This window comes from Olea europaea, chromosome 7 (genome assembly GCF_002742605.1).
Source record: "Olea europaea var. sylvestris chromosome 7, O_europaea_v1, whole genome shotgun sequence".
NCBI lineage: Eukaryota > Viridiplantae > Streptophyta > Magnoliopsida > Lamiales > Oleaceae > Olea > Olea europaea.
The window spans coordinates 13,782,712-13,802,136 of record NC_036243.1 but is presented as its reverse complement, the minus strand read 5'-3'; the positions used below and the strand labels follow the sequence as shown (position 1 = coordinate 13,802,136).

General features: G+C 37.4%; 1 protein-coding gene across 3 annotated transcripts; it reads right to left on the bottom strand.

The window, feature by feature from the left end:
- Window positions 1-841: 841 nt before the first annotated feature.
- Window positions 842-14,663, bottom strand: LOC111397074 (polypyrimidine tract-binding protein homolog 1). Of its 3 annotated transcripts, none has more exons than XM_023023788.1 (10): window positions 14,327-14,662; window positions 13,593-13,802; window positions 12,588-12,650; window positions 12,426-12,499; window positions 12,176-12,271; window positions 10,972-11,029; window positions 10,788-10,892; window positions 9,922-10,003; window positions 1,513-1,625; window positions 842-1,314 (listed from the first exon to the last, which is right to left on the bottom strand). In XM_023023788.1, exons 1-10 carry the CDS (start codon window positions 14,507-14,509, stop codon window positions 880-882), a joined length of 1,419 nt encoding a protein of 472 aa, XP_022879556.1. In that variant the 5' UTR covers window positions 14,510-14,662; the 3' UTR covers window positions 842-879. The 3 variants fall into 3 exon arrangements, with proteins under 3 accessions (XP_022879556.1, XP_022879557.1, XP_022879558.1); XM_023023789.1 differs by lacking the exon at window positions 14,327-14,662 and adding an exon at window positions 12,770-12,842 and having other exon boundaries at window positions 13,593-13,714; XM_023023790.1 differs by having other exon boundaries at window positions 1,177-1,314; window positions 1,560-1,625; window positions 14,327-14,663.
- Between the last annotated feature and the right edge of the window lie 4,762 nt (window positions 14,664-19,425).

Genomic DNA, 19,425 nt, shown 5'->3' with positions numbered 1-19,425 from the left:
TGCGTCTCTCTCGGTCTCTGTGTATATATATGTCAGCCCCCAAAGCAATCTTTTTTCTTTTGGAATCCAATTCAAGTTCCTACCGAGGCCCAATTACTTTTCTTTAGTTGGCTGCCTTTATTATTCTTCAATTTGAACCTTTGCACTCACAGGTTACTGACTGATTCCACATAAAAATCAAAAATCAAGGTCCATTTAGAGCCTGTTTGGGAGTGATTTTGAAAATTGATTTTTTGACCGTTAGGAGAAAAGTAGGGTTCACCTGTGAGAGAAGAAGTCAAATATGACGGCTAAAATAGTGAAATAACGGTCAAAAAATCAATTTTTTGGTAAAAAAATGAGGCCCAAACAGGCTCTTAATGTATTATTTTTTTCAAGCCCTCTTTTCTTTTAAAATAGTGCACTTTAGTCCTTCCTTTCCAATTGCTTCAAACAGGTTCGTCACTAAAAAATAAAAAAATAAAAAACCTAAGTTATATGGAAATTAATAATTTGACGACTTAAAAATTTAATAATGTGGTGTAAATAAATCCACAAATTACGCTTATCAGCTGACTTAACGCTATATCGCAGGAACAAGAGTTGTGAAGCATTTAAACCACACGATTTTAGCGTAGTTCGGGAGTGATGAAACTAGGCCCATGACATAGCGCACAAATTCTGATACCTTTCTATTTCAATAGTACCACAAGAGTATTTCTCAATTATTAGAACATAGATTAAGAGTTGAAATGGCGAATATACTAGGTAATTGTTTCCATCAGGTATGAAGCACACCAAATGATGCTTTACGGACTGTCATCCAGTCCTAGTCTCCCCTCTGACCAAAGGCCAAGACAGACGTGAGAAAAGAAAATTTTAGTACAAAATAGGTACAACTCATGGAGCATAGTAAGGAGGTTGACCTGGTGGTGAAATACCGCCAGGTAGCACATTTGACTGATGCATAGGCTGAGTAACCCTCATCGGTGGAGCACCAGAAGTGATATGGTTTGTTTGAGGAAGTGGTGAGGAACCAGGTGGAATTGCTGCAGAGGAATAAGCAGGAACTGAAGTTGATGCATATGTTTGACCAGGAAATGTGCTGGGACCAGACATGAAGGTTGGTCTACCTGTCTGCGACGCTGTATCCCACGACACTGGTGCCAGAGGAGACTGAACCGGTAAAGCACCCCCAGAAGCATAACCAATCCCAGGGCCGACCGAAGCTGCAGTACTATGTAGCCACCCAGAAGTTGGAGCAGGAACGCCCGGAGCTTGATGCATTGCAAGTGATTCAGGGACAGTGTAATCTCTACTTTTGTCACTGTATGCCTACAACATGCAGGCATGACCAATCAATTTTGTTATTAAGAGGTTAAAATGAGTATCAATTGAGAAGGCCATCAATAAGAACAAATTCAAGGAGAATTTTTTTCAGATCATGAACAAGCCGGTTTTTTTCTTTTTGTAGCAAAGAAGCCTTTATGTTAATTTCCCGTAGACATTTATCTCAAAAGCACATATTTATACCTTTACATTGAGATCAGTATGACGAGAGTATGATAGATGAAGCTTACAATAGCCACCATCATATATGCAATGACCCTCTAATGCATCTTTGGCAACAGCTGCAGTTGTGATATCTGTAAATAAAGCAAGTTGTGGCTCATTTAGTGAACCAAGTTTAATCTATAAGGATCGCATACAGATGAAATAATGCACTTCATATATGGAGTGCGTAGTAGACCAGTATTCACATGTACGTATTACACAATATCTACTCAAATATTCGTGGCATGGACACAAGGATATGGGATGTAGTAGCAGTGAAGTTGACGAGGACATCCAGTTTTAATTATTTTAGCAGTTTTAATTATTTTAGTTGGATTTAGGTTATTTTAATTTTATGGACTTGTGTATTGGGCTTGGCCCTAGGTTTGCAGTATTTTCCAGTATTTAAACCTATTTTACATTGTTATTTTTCGGTTGATGAATTGATTGAATTATAAAGTTGGCTTGCAGCCGTTTTTCTCTCCTCTTCCCCACCTCTGTTCTTCTTCTTCTCTCCCCTTCCCCCATCTCTTCTTATTATAGCTATTGAATCATTTATTCTACATCAAATTGGTATCAGAGCTAAAGTTGGGAAAACATTATAGCTTTTCATTCGTCTGCCTGCAATCCATAACTCACAGCACCTACTGAACACACGCCACAACCACTGGATGTGAAGAAGAGCTGTAAACCCAACCATAAAAAAAAACGTCCTTCCTGTCATCTTCTCAAACCGAGCCCCACATATTAATTTAAATTCCATTACAAACCTCAACCAAGTACACAGCCCCACGACCGCCAAACCTCCATTCAGCCGAACCCCAACTCAAACTCCATTCAACCGAATTCTCAACCGCCACCACAGCTTCACATCCTCTGTCGCCAGAACTCTGACGGCAATAGGGGGCAGAAGTGCGAAACCAGAAAACGCACCACCCAAGCCAGCCAGAGTTCACCAATCTTTCAGCCGTCGATTGCTAGTAGGCTGGCAACCCAAGTAATTGAGCCTCTCGTCCGACAGCACCGCGACTCCCACGCCGCCAGACAGTGCATCCAGAGACCGTGCAGTGGATATCAATGGGCAGGTTTATTTGTGTCAATCAGGTTTGGGCTTGGTTTATTTGTATCACTTGGGTTTGGACTTAATTTTAGTCGGGCTGAGTTATTTGTATCACTTGGGTTTGGGCTTGATTTCAATCAGGTTGGATCTATTAGTTATTGCTTGGGCTTGGGCTTGATTGAGATTTTGAGTGTGATTTAGATCCAAATTTGTGAAATGGGCTCATTTATTATTTTGTTGTTCTGATTTTGTATTATTAAAAAAAAAAATGAGTCAAAAAAAATCCAAAAAAAAATAATAATAATAAAAAATATTTTTTGAATTTTGAAAATTTCCTGACATTCTTTTATAGGTACATTATTTTCTTGACGAACATGGAATTTTCTATCTTGGCATCTCAGCGCTTAACAGATCAGAAAGTGGAGACATTCGACGCTAGGACGACTCAGGCCAACTGAACTCAGGGAGCCTCTGCTTCTATCTATTTTTAGTGACACTGTTACTGTATTTTAGAATTGCATCATTTAATTCTTTTTGTTGCTAATACTTGGATAATTTAGCCTTAAATCTATTGGATTGACATTCACGAGCCGACCCCATTATTCACTCATTTACCCCACGTGACTAGACCTAGCATTTGTACCTTTATTTTTTTATTTTATTGGCATTAGTGGTATTAGCTTGCGATTGGGCCATACGGAATCCCTACAATAAAATAAAATAATAATAATAACAATGGATAAATTTCAGTCACTATTTTCCCTGCTAGCACTCGTTGGTTGTTGATCTCAATAGACACTTCACCTAGCTTGCGTTACCGTGTATGCAATTGCGTAGTGGTCGTGTTACTGCCTCTAGCTCCAGTACCGTTGTCATGGACCCTTCCCACATTGAAGCCATCACCCGACAGTTGGCACAATTACAAAATCAATTAACGGCTGTCCAAACTGAGTTAGCCGCTACGTGCGAGGAGAATAGAGCCCTAACTGCTAGGGTAAACACTCTTGACCCAACCCAATACTCAACTGAGACTGAAAATTCTGACGCTTCCATTAATAGACCTCATCGTCGTCCACAAGGTGGTCGACACCATGCTAGACATGATCGTAGGGAAGGAAATCAAACTCGTGGGCGGGAGCATCAATATCACCGTCACGGTACACTGTCCCCCCCTCGCCACGAAGAGCGCCTCTTTCGAAATATTAAGTTAGATGCCCCTACATTTGATGGTTGTCTAGATCCCAGTGTATTCAATCAATGGGTTAGAGATATGGATCGTTTCTTTGCCTGGTATGGGGTCCCTGAAGATCAAAGGATACAATTTGCCAGTTTGAAATTGACTGGCACAGCTCAACTGTTTTGGGAAAGCGTTGAGGACCTCCTAGAGAGGCGCCATGCTCCCCCTGTTGGGAATTGGGATGAAATGAAACATCGCCTTGAAGAAAAATATTTACCTCAATCTTACAGGGGCAACTTGCTGGATCAATGGAACGCACTTACGCAAGGCAGTCGACCTGTGACCGAATATGTTGCTCAGTTTGACGAGTTTCGAATGAGATGTCAGGTCGTTGAGGATGAAGTCATGACTTTGAGTAGGTTTAGACAAGGCCTACGGGATGATCTTAGACGTGAGTTTGTTCTTAGGGATGTCACTACTCTTGACCACGCCTACTTTTTCGTTTGGGATTACGAGTTAGTGACTAGGACACCGTACAGAAGTCGTAGTGATTCCCGCACTGCAACCTCTTTTGCATCCACTCCATCCCCTAAGTCTATTCTAGGACCTCCTCCTTCTAATACTACCCCTACATCGGATAGTAAGCTAGAGGTTCTGAGGTTTCAAGAACGTCCTCTTGTTTACAATGCTTCAACTGTAAGGGTTTTGGTCACATTGCTTCTAAGTGTCCTAGCCGAGCCCCCTAGTTTTGGAAGAGCGTGAAGGTATAGTTGACGAGCCACTAGAGGATCAGGTGTATGAGCCTAAGTTAGAAGAGTTTGATGACTTGGAGGATAGTGAAGATACCTTCTTGGGATGTATCCAGTCTAGTCCCCTTACCCCACATACACTTAGAGTCGGTGTCGTCCATTGTACTCTTACCCAGCCGAGGGATGCCGATGATTGGCGCCGTCATGCCATCTTCCACACTTACATCAAGATTAATAATAAGGGCTGTAAAGTCATCGTGGATAGTGGCAGCTCCATTAATACGGTTTTAATGACTACTGTATCCCGTCTAGGGTTGAAGTCTGTTCCTCACCCTCAGCCATACAGCGTCTCTTGGGTTGATACCTCCTCCATAGCTGTTAAGGAGCGTTGTTTAGTCTCTATCCAGTTTCTCGAGTACAAGGACCATATATGGTGTGACGTTATTTCAATGGACGTCGGGCACATCATCTTGGGACGACCTTGGTTATTTGACCTAGATGTAACCATCTATGGTCGATCCAATTCCTGCTCCTTCGTGTTTAATGGAAAGAAGATTCACCTTAACCCACTGCCTCCAAAGCCTGTTGGCCCACTGGAAACGAAGAAAAGTGTGGAACGAAAGGGATTGCATATCATTAGTCCTACGGAATTTGAGCATACACTTGTTGGCAACTTAGTTGTCTTCGCTTTGGTGGTCATAGAGGTCCCATCACACTCCGCAATAGAGAGCCCTGTTGAAGTCCTATCGGTCCTCCAAGAGTTTCAAGACGTCTTTCCAGAGGACCTCCCTAATCATCTACCTCCACTAAGGGATATTCAACATGCCATAGACTTCGTTCCGGGGGCATCCCTCCCAAATTTGCCTCATTATAGGATGAATCCTACCGAACACGCTGAACTTCAAAGGCAAGTGGATGATCTCCTTCACAAGGGATTCATTCGTGAGAGTTTAAGCCCGTGTGCGATCCCCGCCCTATTGATGCCCAAAAAGGATGGCTCTTGGCGAATGTGTGTGGATAGTCGCGCGATCAATAGGATCACGGTGAAGTATCGTTTACCAATTCCTAGACTTGACGATATGTTAGATATGATGGTTGGTGCCACAATCTTTTCGAAGATTGATCTGAAGAGTGGATACCATCAAATTCGAATTCTCTCAGGTGATGAGTGGAAGACCGCGTCTAAGACGAAAGATGGTCTTTATGAATGGCTGGTCATGCCTTTTGGGCCGAGCAATGCGCCAAGTACCTTTATGCGAGTAATGATACAAACTCTACGACCTTTCATGGGCAAGTTTCTTGTCGTCTACTTTGATGATATCCTCATCTATAGTAAGACTAAGGAGCAACACCTTGACCACCTCACGCAAGTTTGCACCACCCTTCGTGCAACTAATCTATATGCGAATGTCAAGAAGTGCTCCTTCTTCACTGACACTGTCGTTTTTCTGGGGTTCATTGTCTCTTCGACAGGGGTATCCGCTGACCCTGCTAAGGTTCAGGCGATTATTGACTGGCCTAAGCCCAAAGTTATTCATAACGTCAAGAGCTTTCACGGCTTACCTACGTTCTACCGTCGCTTTATTAAGGGGTTTAGCACTATTATGGCGCCTATTACGGAGTGCATGAAGAAAGGGAAGTTTCATTGGACACGAGAGGCGGCTAAGGCCTTTAAGTTAGTCAAGAAGCGAATGACGGAAGCCCCTGTCGTGCGTCTTCCCGATTTTTCCAAAGTCTTTGAAGTTGAATGTGACGCCTCCAGGGTAGGTATAGGCGGAGTCTTAAGTCAGGATTGTTACCCTGTTGCCTATTTCAGTGAGAAGTTAATTGAGGCCAAGCAGCGGTACTCAACTTATGATATGGAACTGTATGCAGTGGTCCAGGCTTTGCGCTATTGGCGCCACTATTTGTTACCCCAGGAATTTGTTCTTTATTCAGATCACGAGACCTTCCGTTACGTCAACTCCCAAAAGAGATTAAGTTCCAGGCATGATCGTTGGGTCGAATATTTACAGGCCTATTCATTTGTTTTAAAACATAAGAAGGGCGTAGAGAACCAAGCAGCTGATGCGTTAAGTCATCGTGTCTCCCTTTTATCAATCATGAGTGTCAAGATCATCAGTTTTGAAAGACTTAAGGAGGATTACGAGGCATGTCCCGATTTTAAAGATATCTTCCTTGATTTACAAAGAGGACAATCAAGCACCACAGATGGCTTCCGACTTGAGGAGGGTTACCTCTTTAGAGCAAATAAATTATGCATCCCTCGAACTTCAGTGCACGATTTCATCGTGTGGAAAATTCATGCGAGAGGGTTAGCCGGTTATTTTGGACGTGATAAGACCATAGAGGAAGTTGAACGTCAATTCTATTGGCCTAACTTGAAGAAAGACGTGGCTAAAATTGTTAGTACTTGTAACACTTGTCAATTGAGTAAGCAGAAGAAGCAAAACACAGGTCTATACACCCCTCTCCCTGTCTCTAATTGTCCTTTGCACGATGTTAGTATGAATTTTGTGTTGGGACTTCCACGCACCCCTAAGAAGCATGACTCCATTTTTGTGGTTGTCAATCGCTTCTCAAAGATGGCTCATTTTATCCCCTGTAGCAAGACGTCGGATGCGTCCAAGGTCACCCTGTTATTCTTTAATGAAATTGTCAAATTGTATGGGCTTCCCAAGACCATTGTGTCTAATAGGGACGTTCGTTCCACTAGCCATTTTTGAAGAACCTTGTGGCACAAGATGGGTACCAAATTGAAATTTTCTACGGCCTATCACCCTCAGACTGACGGTCAAACTGAAGTAGTTAATCGAAGTCTTGGTAACCTATTACGTTGTCTGGTCCGAGAAAACCTTCGAAATTGGAATTTGATCCTTCCTGTAGCTCAAATTGCGTACAATAGCTCTATAAATCGTTCACTAGGTATGAGTCCATTTGAAGCCGTTCATGGGTACAAGCCTAGGAAACCGTTAGATCTCATCCCTATGTCCCCACAGGCTAGAGTGTCAGTATCAGCCGAAGCATTTGCACAACACCTTCGTGACTTGCATATTGAGATCAATAAACAACTTGAAACTAGTAATGCAACACATAAACTCCTAGCTGATTTACACAAACGACATATTGAGTTTAACGTTGGGGATTACGTTATGGTTTGCATTAGGCCAGAGCGGCGTCTACATGGACCCGCCACTAAATTGCAAGCTCGTAGTGCTGGTCCTTTTAAAATTTTAAAGCAGGTTGGTCCAAATGCATATATTGTTGACATTTCACCACACCTTGGTTACCACTCTACCTTCAATGTTGAGGACCTTGTAGCTTATAAAGGTCATTTCATTCCCTCAGATGATCCTCTGTCTTTTCCTATTGTGGACCTTGACCTTGATTCTTTGACCCCTTCTAACCCACTACCACCTCTCACAGCACACAAAGAAAAAATTGATGCTATTTTAGATGAAGAAACTGTGTTCACTACTGATGGAGAGGTTCAGCGCTTCCTTGTTCGTTGGGTTGGTCGACCAGATTGTGACTGTGCATGGATCTCCAGGGAGACTACAGCAATTGGACCTAGATTTGTTAGAGTTTTATCGGAGTCAGCAGGATATTCATTAGCCCAGATCGCCTCCCGTCCACCCGAGAGGAGTTGGTGAGAACACCAGATTCAGACCGCCACTGACGCATTTCTACAGACGCCGGAAGAAGCTTGCCCAGCCACTCAACCTATGGTTGGGAGATTGACGGATGCCTATGGTGATATAGCCACCCGACAGGGTCAAGTTTTCTCTCCCACCCCGGGAGAATTGATGAGGACATCCAGTTTTAATTATTTTAGCAGTTTTAATTATTTTAGTTGGATTTAGGTTATTTTAATTTTATGGACTTGTGTATTGGGCTTGGCCCTAGGTTTGCAGTATTTTCCAGTATTTAAACCTATTTTACATTGTTATTTTTCGGTTGATGAATTGATTGAATTATAAAGTTGGCTTGCAGCCGTTTTTCTCTCCTCTTCCCCACCTCTGTTCTTCTTCTTCTCTCCCCTTCCCCCATCTCTTCTTATTATAGCTATTGAATCATTTATTCTACATCAGAAGTACTCCCTCCATTTTGGATCTAATGTTGGAATATAAATTAGCTGGGAGTTGAAAATGTCTAATATACAAAAGACAGACTGAAGTCTGGCACTAGTCATTGTCATGTTTTTAAATAAAAGATGAGTAGAACAGAAGATAAAGCGATCCACCAGATGGAGAATACTGGTTGATATGAGATATCCAAAAAGAGCATTCAATTTGCACGCAGAGGGAATTGATAATATAAATAAATCAATGAAAAAAAAAAAAAAGGCATAACAGCCATGACTCAGGAATGACTACCATAAGGATATCATCAAATGAGCTCATACTCAAGTTTTCGAAGCCAGTGTATCCAGGTGCAATTAGAATGCTGATAGACCCCCCATAAGCTTCACATATGCAAGGAGAAGAAAGGAGCGGTTACAACCAACATGAGGGAACTCAGCTTCAGTTAGTTAATAGAGGGTATAATAGAGGGGAATGTAGGTAGGCTTTTACTGATTTTCAATTAGAAGGGGGAGAGAGTAGGCCTCTCTAATAGCCTCGGAATTTGTCTGTTATTTCCAAAGTTCAATCAATCATCTTCATAAACCATTTGTGATCTATCAGTGTTCTCAGCTGTTTTTCTGCAGATTTTCAGTGAAGGGAAGTCATCTATTAAGTTACAGGATCAGGGGTTCTATCAAATGCATTCAAGCTATTGCAAGCTCAGCTTCAGCTTGATACAAGCCTACATATAAACATACCTTGTGATATCTGAAGTGTGTAATGATGGCATGTAGAAATTAATAAAGCTGCAGTTAATATTTAAGACTTATTCACAATAAGTTCGAGGTCCGAGGTCCTATGTTTCATGCAATTGGGGTGGAGGGGAGGGGGATTGTCATCCCACTGAATTAATGAAAATTACTTGAAATTGATTAGTATATTCAATTACATTTACCACCTTCAAGTGACTGATGGGGAAAATATAAATCAATAACTAAAGTATAAAACTCCAAAAAGCACATCATGCTCAAAATGCTACAAGAGCAGATACCAATCTGTCCAACACAACTAAGGATTCTCAAGATGCAAGGAAACAAAACTCATTAGCAGGGAAGAATGGGGTAAAAAATTACAGACAACACCTCATACTTATTCATAAACAAGTAAAAAGGGGGACAGATATTTCCCCAATAAGGAATCTATCCACTAAATGCATGCAGTAATGGTCCATATGCATGTGAAACAGCCATAACTTTTGGGTTTTTTTCTTTTCGACTAGTCCTTTGAGCTTTTCTTTCCTCCCAATTAGGAAATATTGAGGACTGTAAAGCAACTTACCGGGATACTGAATTAGTGCCTGAGTTCCACCGTTCTTCTCAAATATTGCAATCTTTTGGACAGTACCAAATGCAGAGAATACCTGATCAAATTAGCAGTTATTTAAATGGCACAACTAATCTGACACATGGGTGTACACTATGATGCTCGGACTAGGGTACAGACATCGGTTACAAGTATGTATCTAAGTATTGGATATTTTATTTTCTAAAAAATGTATGATACGGGGACATGACTGAAAAGAATCCAAATTCAGACATGGATACGTGGGTACTTCTTTCAAGCTTCAATTTTTTTTACTAATCCAATATGTCATTTTAAATGGAACAAAAATAATTGTTCACAAATAAGGAAATGAATAGTGTATAACTGGTTAAGCAAAATAAAATTTCGGGGTTTAGCTTTCAATTATGAAAAATTAATTACTAAATGTTAGATAAAATAGAAAATGAGTAACTTAATTGCAATTTAAACTTAATGGAGTACTAAGTAGTATTATATGGAATCCATTTTCATTTTATGCATACAAAATTCTAAACCACCAATACAGAGAAGGAAAAAATGAAAAAAAAAAATGAAGAAAAGGGAAAGAAAAAGAAAGGAGGGAAAACCTAGCATTGTTGTCTTTATCTACCCTCTCATAGGCAGTGCAAGGTTTATAGAGGGTAGAAACGGGAAAGAAAAGGAAACCGGAAAAAAAAATGAAGAAGGCAGAAGAAAAAGAAAGAAGCAAAAATGGGTTAAGCGTCTGATTGAAACTTGGCGGATCCGACACATCCCATTCCCATGTCGAGTACTCTGATCATTTCGAAGAGTCCGAGCATCAGAGGGTGTACATATGAAACAAAAATTAGTGCAATCAATACCGAGTGAAGAACATCCACAGTGACTGCATATTGCATATTCTCAATGGATGCAAGAAGCACATTACTCTCAAATTCCTTTTTTATTCCATCTGGACCTACAATGGGCTGAATAAAGTGTCATGTCAACACTAGTCCTTGTCCACACAACAGAACAGGTTAACAATATTACAGTTGAGAAACACACCTGAACAATACCTTCCATCGCAGTAGGATTAACGGGAAGATAAGGATTTGTATAATCCCTGCAGGATGAAATTAAAACAAAATCCAAGTGTCAAACAAACATTTATTCGCTTGATAGTTTGAGTTCACAAGAAGTCCAAAAGCTTGACCCCTCCTACCACTTGAACTACGAGAATTTGATGGACCATAACATCAATCAGAAAGCAAATTGGTGAACAAAATATAACAACAAAATTTTTTGTGCACACTTCAACTGTTCACTGCAGTAATTAGGGTTAAGGCTAACATTTCTTGTCCAACAAGTTGAAACACGCCATCATTGATTGTTCACAAGGACTGAAATAACTGACCCTACACCCTAAAATATATTACAAGAGAAAATGAAGAAAATCTTTATAGAACCCAAAAAATATTGAAAAGACGAATTGGCTCTTTAACAGAGCATCTTCCATTTTAATTGAGTTCTACATGCGTGTAAATTTTCATCCAGAAAAATGGAAATTCCCCATGGTATATGTAAGAATTCTAAGACACAAGTTTAACGAAAATAGCTCCCAACATCATGCAGAGTCATGACCTGACCTAATAAGCCCCCCAGGTTAAGCATGAATTTGCTGCCTAGAATTCTAAACATCTGTCAGACACTCAATGTGAAATAAACTCAATATTAAAGAGATCCTTAAAAAGCAACAACTAATAAAAGAATTAACCATGTCAAAGAGCAGCGTAGTCAGAAAACCAACAGGGAATGAGAATTCAAGTTTATTGATAAGAACAGAGGAAAAATATGCCTCATTGAAGATTGAAACAAACAACCTACAGGTTGCATTAGAAAAGGGACATTGAAATTAAAGTAAGAAAGTAAAATAGTCTTTAGAAATTTGTGTGTGCTCAGTAAAACATCGAAAAACTCCAATGGAATTAGAATCTAATAAAGGTGAATCAACAAAACATGAAATGCTAATATTATAAGATGAAGAAAATTACTACGAGGCCATGAAAAAACAGATCTGTGTTATAGCTGCCGAGCTTCACTAAACCCTAAATGACAAAAAGTACAGAAGTCAATTAGCAAGACCCCATTTACCAAAATTTAGAAAAATAGAAACAAGAAAACAGGGAAAATAATGATAAAATAATACAAACAGAAAGCACAGAGATGGAAAAGTTAAAAACGTTGAGAAGTAATTCAGTAGAATACATACCTGCTTCTATGAGATTGAAACTTAATATTCAAATCGGTGTGTGCAGAGTACGAGATACGCAAATGACATTCATTAACATGTCCAGGAAGAAGGTATCTGAAATTTGAAATAGTTGAACCACATAATACACCCAAATGAGGATCCCATTGTACTAACAGCATGGATTATAGTGAGTGGATTGCAAGAAGGAGACAGACAAAAAGAGGATATCTAAACAATCAACCATGAAAAAAAGTTAGAAGATTCATGCCTGGGTATGCTCCTGCCATCCAATGACTCCCTTGCTGTAGCTGCAGTCTGAACATCACTATATTGAATTAAAGCCTGTCAACATCATCACTAGATGTCAAGATAACATACATGAAGAAAATTCAATGACAGAAATATCTTGAATGTTTTATCATGACTTTACCTGAAAACCAGCAGCCTTTTCAAAAGTAGCAATCTTGTGCACAAAACCAAAAGCTGAGAACACCTGAAATATATATAAGGAAACTTGAGAAAATTATAGTTTTTAAAAACAATAACAACAGATTAGCGAGCAAAAGAACACCCCAGTACACAAGTGCAGAAAAATGGAAGTGAGAAATAGACCTTATAAAGCAGTATGATGCACATGACAATAAATCCAGACTGTCTCCAACAAAAGATTCTAAACAAGGACCATCTGTGATTCAACCAATTTCAGTCAAAATTGATATAATCCAGTGAAGTTGTCATTTCTATGGTGAAAGTAGAAATGCATATGATAACTGATCTTTTAATAAGATTCACGGCTACCAAATTCGTCAACCATAACATATAAATGTCTAAGACCCAAAAGCATGGATACCAATATTTCTTAATGATTTTTCACAAACTGCATCACACCACATATCAATTAAGCGCACTACAGTGCAATAAGGAAACTATAGGAAGAATGGGAAACATAAAAGTTAAAGAGAAGAGAAACAAAAATTCTGTAGATAAAAATGGATATAATAAAACAAGATACATTTTTAAATTACAGTACAGTAAAAGGATACCTCCAGCTAAGATACAACCATAACATTACTTGTCCACACCAAATATATCAAGTCGATGATAAGAACTACAACGAATCATATATAGCACCTATTTGAGCCCCATTTTTGGCTAAGAATGCATTTTGGAATAATAGATTGACGGAGAATGAGTGGTTAAAAAATAAGAAAAAGTTAGGGTTAGGATGTAATATTATTTTATTGAATGATGTGTGGTTGAAACAAAAAATAGAGAAAAATGCATTTTGGAAATAATGAAGATCAAACAAGGGCTTAATTAAACACCATATAGAGACAGCAAGAAGATGAAAAATGCTCAACACCGAACTTTGATCAGATAGAAAAATAACTTTCCATCAAGAAATTGTTAATAATATCCATCAATAGAGTTATACCAAGTGAATGACATCAATGCTGACATCACCAGCTTCAACTCCCTCAATTGTAACAAGCAAGACATTGCCTGGAACATCTCCAGGACTCTTGTTGTTGACAATTTCATGTCTGTTAGAGTACTGGATATAGACAGTTTTGCCACGAACATTTGCAGGTTCTGAAGACGAAGCATAATACGTAACCATGTTAATTGCCTGATTAAGATCCACCTGAAAAGGAGATCAAATTGCAGCATTCATCAATGTAGAGCCACCAGATTATACAAAACCATATATAAAGCAAATGGTAACTGCATTTGCCTAAAAAAAAGGCGCATTTTATTAATAGAGATCAAAATCATTGTCTTCTTTTTTGTGCAATCTATTGAGAATCATTGTCACGATTTCTTCCATATTTTTTATGAATTGAAATGACCAACTTTATTTTACCACTGACAGTCTATGATTTCAATAAATAGAAAGGCTGCATAAACAAGACAAATCACGGATTTATCTGTCTGTGGTATGCATTCGAATATTCAACTAAGGAAAAAGAAAAACTTATACCCACATAACAAATACTGCAAACAGCCGATAATAAAAGATCACTTTTCCACACATTTTTCTACATCCAGTGAAATTTAAACTTTTTTTACAATAATAAAAAGCCCCTAATCCCCTACGCGTTTTCCTTTCTAATGTGTTCACCTTTGACCATTAAATTATTGAACAAAACAATTGAGGAAAAGACTTACGAATTCGACAAAAGCTTGGTTGCGATTGGCGCCGACATTGCACTTGGTATTGACAATCTTGCCGAAGGGTTTGCACAGTTCGACCAGCTCTTCTTCGGTGCACTCCCACGGGAGATTCCGCAGGTGGAGAACCTTTGACGGGGTTTGCGTGTACCGGAACTGCTGCTGTCCCGACGTCGACATCGACTTTCTTAGGCTCTGATTATTTTTTCTAATATTGGCTTGATTGCTAGCGGCGGTTATCTAGAAACAACGGAGGCCAGGCTAGGGTTTCGCCTGTCGCGCTTTGTCTAAACTCTAACGTCAAGTGGATAGAAACTGAACTGTGCTATTGATTTACCAATACGGCAATACATAAATATTTTTTTATCACTTTTTTGTTAGTGAGAACCAAGTTTCTTTTTGACAAAGAAAAGAAAAATTACTTCTTTAGATATTATTAATTTATATTTAATAAATAAGTAGTGCTACGAATGTATGATGAATGCCAACTCAACTTCTAGTATTATATCTACCCACGTTTGATCCTATTTTTGGGTGAAATATATTATAAAATAGTGATTTTGAAGAGAATTTATGGTTAAAAATAAGAAAATATTTTTAAAATACATATATAATTATTTTATAGAAAAAAAATGTATGATTGAAAATGATAATTAAAAAAATATATTCTTGAAAAAATAGCGCTCAAACAGGAGCTTAGTGAAAATGAAATAATCTACTGAAGATGTCTACCAATGATGTTCGGGAATTATTTTATATTTGAATTTTACAATTGTTTCACTAAAATAAGCCCCTGTTTGATACTCGTTAGTTTAAAACTCTTTTTTCTATATATTTATTTTCAATTACACATTCACATAATAAAATAATATGCACGTAAACATAAAATGTTATTAACCATACATTCTTCAAAAAATCACTATTCAAAACTTCATTTTACCAAACAATGATCGTCAAACACGAGTTAAGTATTTCAAGCATCTTAACCTTAAGTAAATTACATTCTACATGATGTAAAAAAATATACAAGATGTGGCTTGCAAAAAAATTAATGATGATGATATTGAGGTTGGTTTGAGTACTAAAAAGCTAGCAACTTTAAATGCATATTTTTCGCATCCGCGGTGGGGGGAAGTGTTATTTTGTTGTTTGGGGGGGGGGGGGGGGGGGGGGGGGGGAACAGAATTGAAAAATAGAAATTGTCAAAGTAAAAAGTTCATTAAAATATGTTATAAAAATTGTGTTTTTAATCAATTATTATTCAATTCTTTCATTGGGTCCTAATTGATTTTAAATAAAAGTATCATCTTATACATTTATCGAAATATTAATTTAGTACATTGACCCGAGTCAAAATCGAAACAAAGTTATTAATTTATCTAGATTTTACTGTACTGAAAACTAAATAGGACACAAGGTGAAGAAAAGAAGCATTGTTTAAAAGCGATTATTTGAAATTCATTTTTCCCTCACACTCGTTTTCTATAATACATTCTAAAAAATTGTATTTTTTATAATTTGTTTCTACTTTTTAACTACATATTATTTGAAAAATCACTTTTCAAATAATCACTTTTACTCAAGCACAAAGAATAGACTCATTTTATTTATTATATTTATGTAAAATAATATTAAGGAAATAACGACAAAAATTCTTTTGGATAATGTGAGTTGAAGGGCAAATGCATTACAATAGTGTTGATGATATGACATCCTTCGTATGTAGAGAATTTAGTGGGAAACTAATTATTTTATAATGTTAGGCGCTTCTATTAAAATCGTATCACTCTATATTCTGAACACACTAGAATCCAAGCCCGTTCGCTTTTCTCTCGTGTCTTTCATGGATCCCACTTCGTACATACGTTGTATCCTAGTTGAAAGTACACTTTATGGAATGAATCAAACATCGAGAGCCACGGTACGTGGTTTGCTATAGGGGGTGGGTAAGCTGTCATTTGCCATTTAAATATTAACAAGAAATCAAGTATGGGACGTGTTATTTATTTTTGCTTTTCTAGCAGCTCTAGTCACTACTGCTTTTGAGGACGTAGGTGCTTTAGTTGGTGCAACCCTCCTTGTAAGTGATGTTCTCAAATCATGTTGGGTCTACTTCGATGCATTCACACATTGGAGGCCAGAAATGTCTCGTGTTACCGAGATTTTTGGCAAGCTCATTATAATATGATACAAGTAGATCATACGTTGTATTGTATTATTTTGGCGTACTATAAGAGTACAATCCATGAGTATCGACAACTATTTTGTTTTTATAGGATGTTGACATGCCTTTGTAAAATGCAATTGGTCTTTTAGACACTCACATAGAAATTGGATTCAGACCTTGTTTTTCTAATGTAGGCTGTCATTGCCCTGCCCATAAAGATATAATAAAAACAAATAATAATAACTTTAAAATATGTGTCCCTCCTTCATAGACTCAATAATTGCATAAATTTTTTCAGGTCCTCATTTTTTTTAATTTGATGATTTGTCCCATTATATTACTTTGTGCAAAACTACAAAATGGTTTGTCATATCTTTATTGCATTTTGTCTAGTATGCCAAAATGAATCATAAAGGGGGTAAATACCCATATAAGTGAATTACGCATTTGTTCAATAGTGATCTTCTACGTCATTCCCTACGGGTGTTCACTAAAAAGTAATATTAGTTAATGTCACATAGGCATGTTACAAACTACTAGTGCTAGACTAATCTCATAATTTTCATTATTATTTGAAGAACTACATTGTCTATATCTTTGAACATTGAAATAATACAGTTTCGATGTCAATATTAGGTGATCCTAGACTAGAGTATATTGTTGAAATGTTGTTCAACATTCAAGAAAAAATGAAATGGGATGAATAAATATGAAGAAAAATCAAAAAAGGGTATTAAAGGCAAAACCTAGTTCTATGCTGTTGTATAGATTAATACTATGCAGTCGCATGGCCTATGGCAGGGAATTCTGGGGCCTCTTTGGGTCGTTCTATGCTATCGCATAGATTTATACTATGCAGTCGCATGGCCTATGGCAGGGAATTCTGGGGCCTCTTTGGGTCGTTCTATGCTATCGCATAGATTTATACTATGCAGTCGCATAGTTATACAAAATTGACTGTTGGAGATCGATTTCCTACCGTTGCAACTACGAATTGTGGTGGCTTTTCGATATATTTTGGCACCAATTTGTACACATTGGTAGTGGCCTATATATAGGTGATGCATTTCAAGCCAAAAATAAGTGAGAAACATTTGTGATCTATATTCATTCCATATCAAAGATCAAATTCTTGATTCACATTCATACTCTTTTATTCATTATGTTCTTAAAGTTTTGAAGGGTCGCACTTATGCTTTAGTACTAGATCTTTTACAAGGCTTGATATAATTCCACGAACGGTTTGCCAAAATCCTTAAGCATGTCAATCAATTTCGAGAGGAGGCAAATATAGTTTGAGGACAATGATTACGCATTCGAACCTTCGATCTTGTTCTTATCAAGTTTATGAGGTTAATTATTTTTGTTGTTGCATTATTGTGATATTATTCTTGTTTCTACTCCATTTCTCCCCCATATTTTCCAACAATACATGCAGTATTACAAAATTTACACACTCTTATCAAAAAAACACCATGCATTAAAAAATATGGAAACCCGTAGATCGTTATTTTTTTATTTTGGTTATCTTGCATCTGTCTCATTATACCTAAATAGCTTTCCATTATTTTCTTTATTAGCCTCTCAAAATACCTTGTGCTTAATGATCAAAGTCAAGTCTTTCATAGTAGAAGATAAAGTCTCTTCTGTTTTCAACGTCACTTTCTTGCAAAGCATATATACTAACTTCAAGAAGCAGTTATACATCAAGTCATGTTTATAATACTTAAAACCTGAATTTTCTAAACAGATTCAGGTCCAATAGTGATAAAGCGGTATTTTAGGTTTTATTTGAGGAAACAGATACATGGAGCAAAAGTAGAATTTTATTACGTGAAGATGATAGACTTATGATTTTTTTACATGACTTTTGAAAAATCAAAAGAAATTTTTGAGACCCAAAAAGTTACTTTTGAACCTGTTTGACTAATTTAATAAAGTATTTCTTCTAATTAGAGACATTTTAAATAAAGTTAATCTAATGTAGTTTTCTCTAAAAGTACTTCGAAATATGATACTCTTTTAAAAATTAGTTTTTTAATAAAAATTAAGGCAACTTTCTCCAAAAACTCTTCTATAGGAAGTTAAAGCAAAATTCATGTCAAACGGGCCCTTAAAATAGACAAACAAGCATGAGGTATATCTAAAAGGTCAAAAATAAAAATAATACCTTAATGGCCATTGGAGTTGAGTCTCTAGATAATGAATTTGGTACATAACAATAGATATAGAGTCTTGAGAAATGTGGTAAGTCCCCCTATCTTGAAGCCTAACTGATGAGATCTTCGGTGGTGGTAGAAATGGAAGACGAACATAAGAAAGATGTACTATAAATTAAACAAAGGACATGGAAATAAGTAATTACATGTGCGTGGTGCATGACTCCATAAAGATTAGCAAGTGGCATAATTATTGTCAAGGTTCTCACATAGTACAACTTCGCATAATCGAATTCGTGCTACGACAAGAGAAACAAAGTACATTATGCAATTTGGAGAAACAATGTTATAGACGATGGCCCATTTTTATACTAGTTCAGTTGCTCTACCTGACCCCACAACTATTATTAGGAAAAGCAATGTGGGACAATGTTGGAGTAGATAGATGCATATTAATGTCTAGCAAATTCTAAATCATTATGGTATTGATTACGATGACATCATTCATATGGACAAAACTAGCATATAACATTTGCTATTAACAATGTCAAAGGCCACCTTTTGGAACCTAAACTATTTGAATAAAACATAACGAATTCGATATGATCGTATGTTGAGAAATTAAACATAGAACAATGAGGAATTGAAAGGTCTATCTTATTGGAGCATAAACCATATCACGAAATCAAATCAAATTAATTCAATCCTTACAGTATGCTCTACCATCAGAAGTCATGATTGATATTAGAAAATTCGAAGGTTGCCTTGTC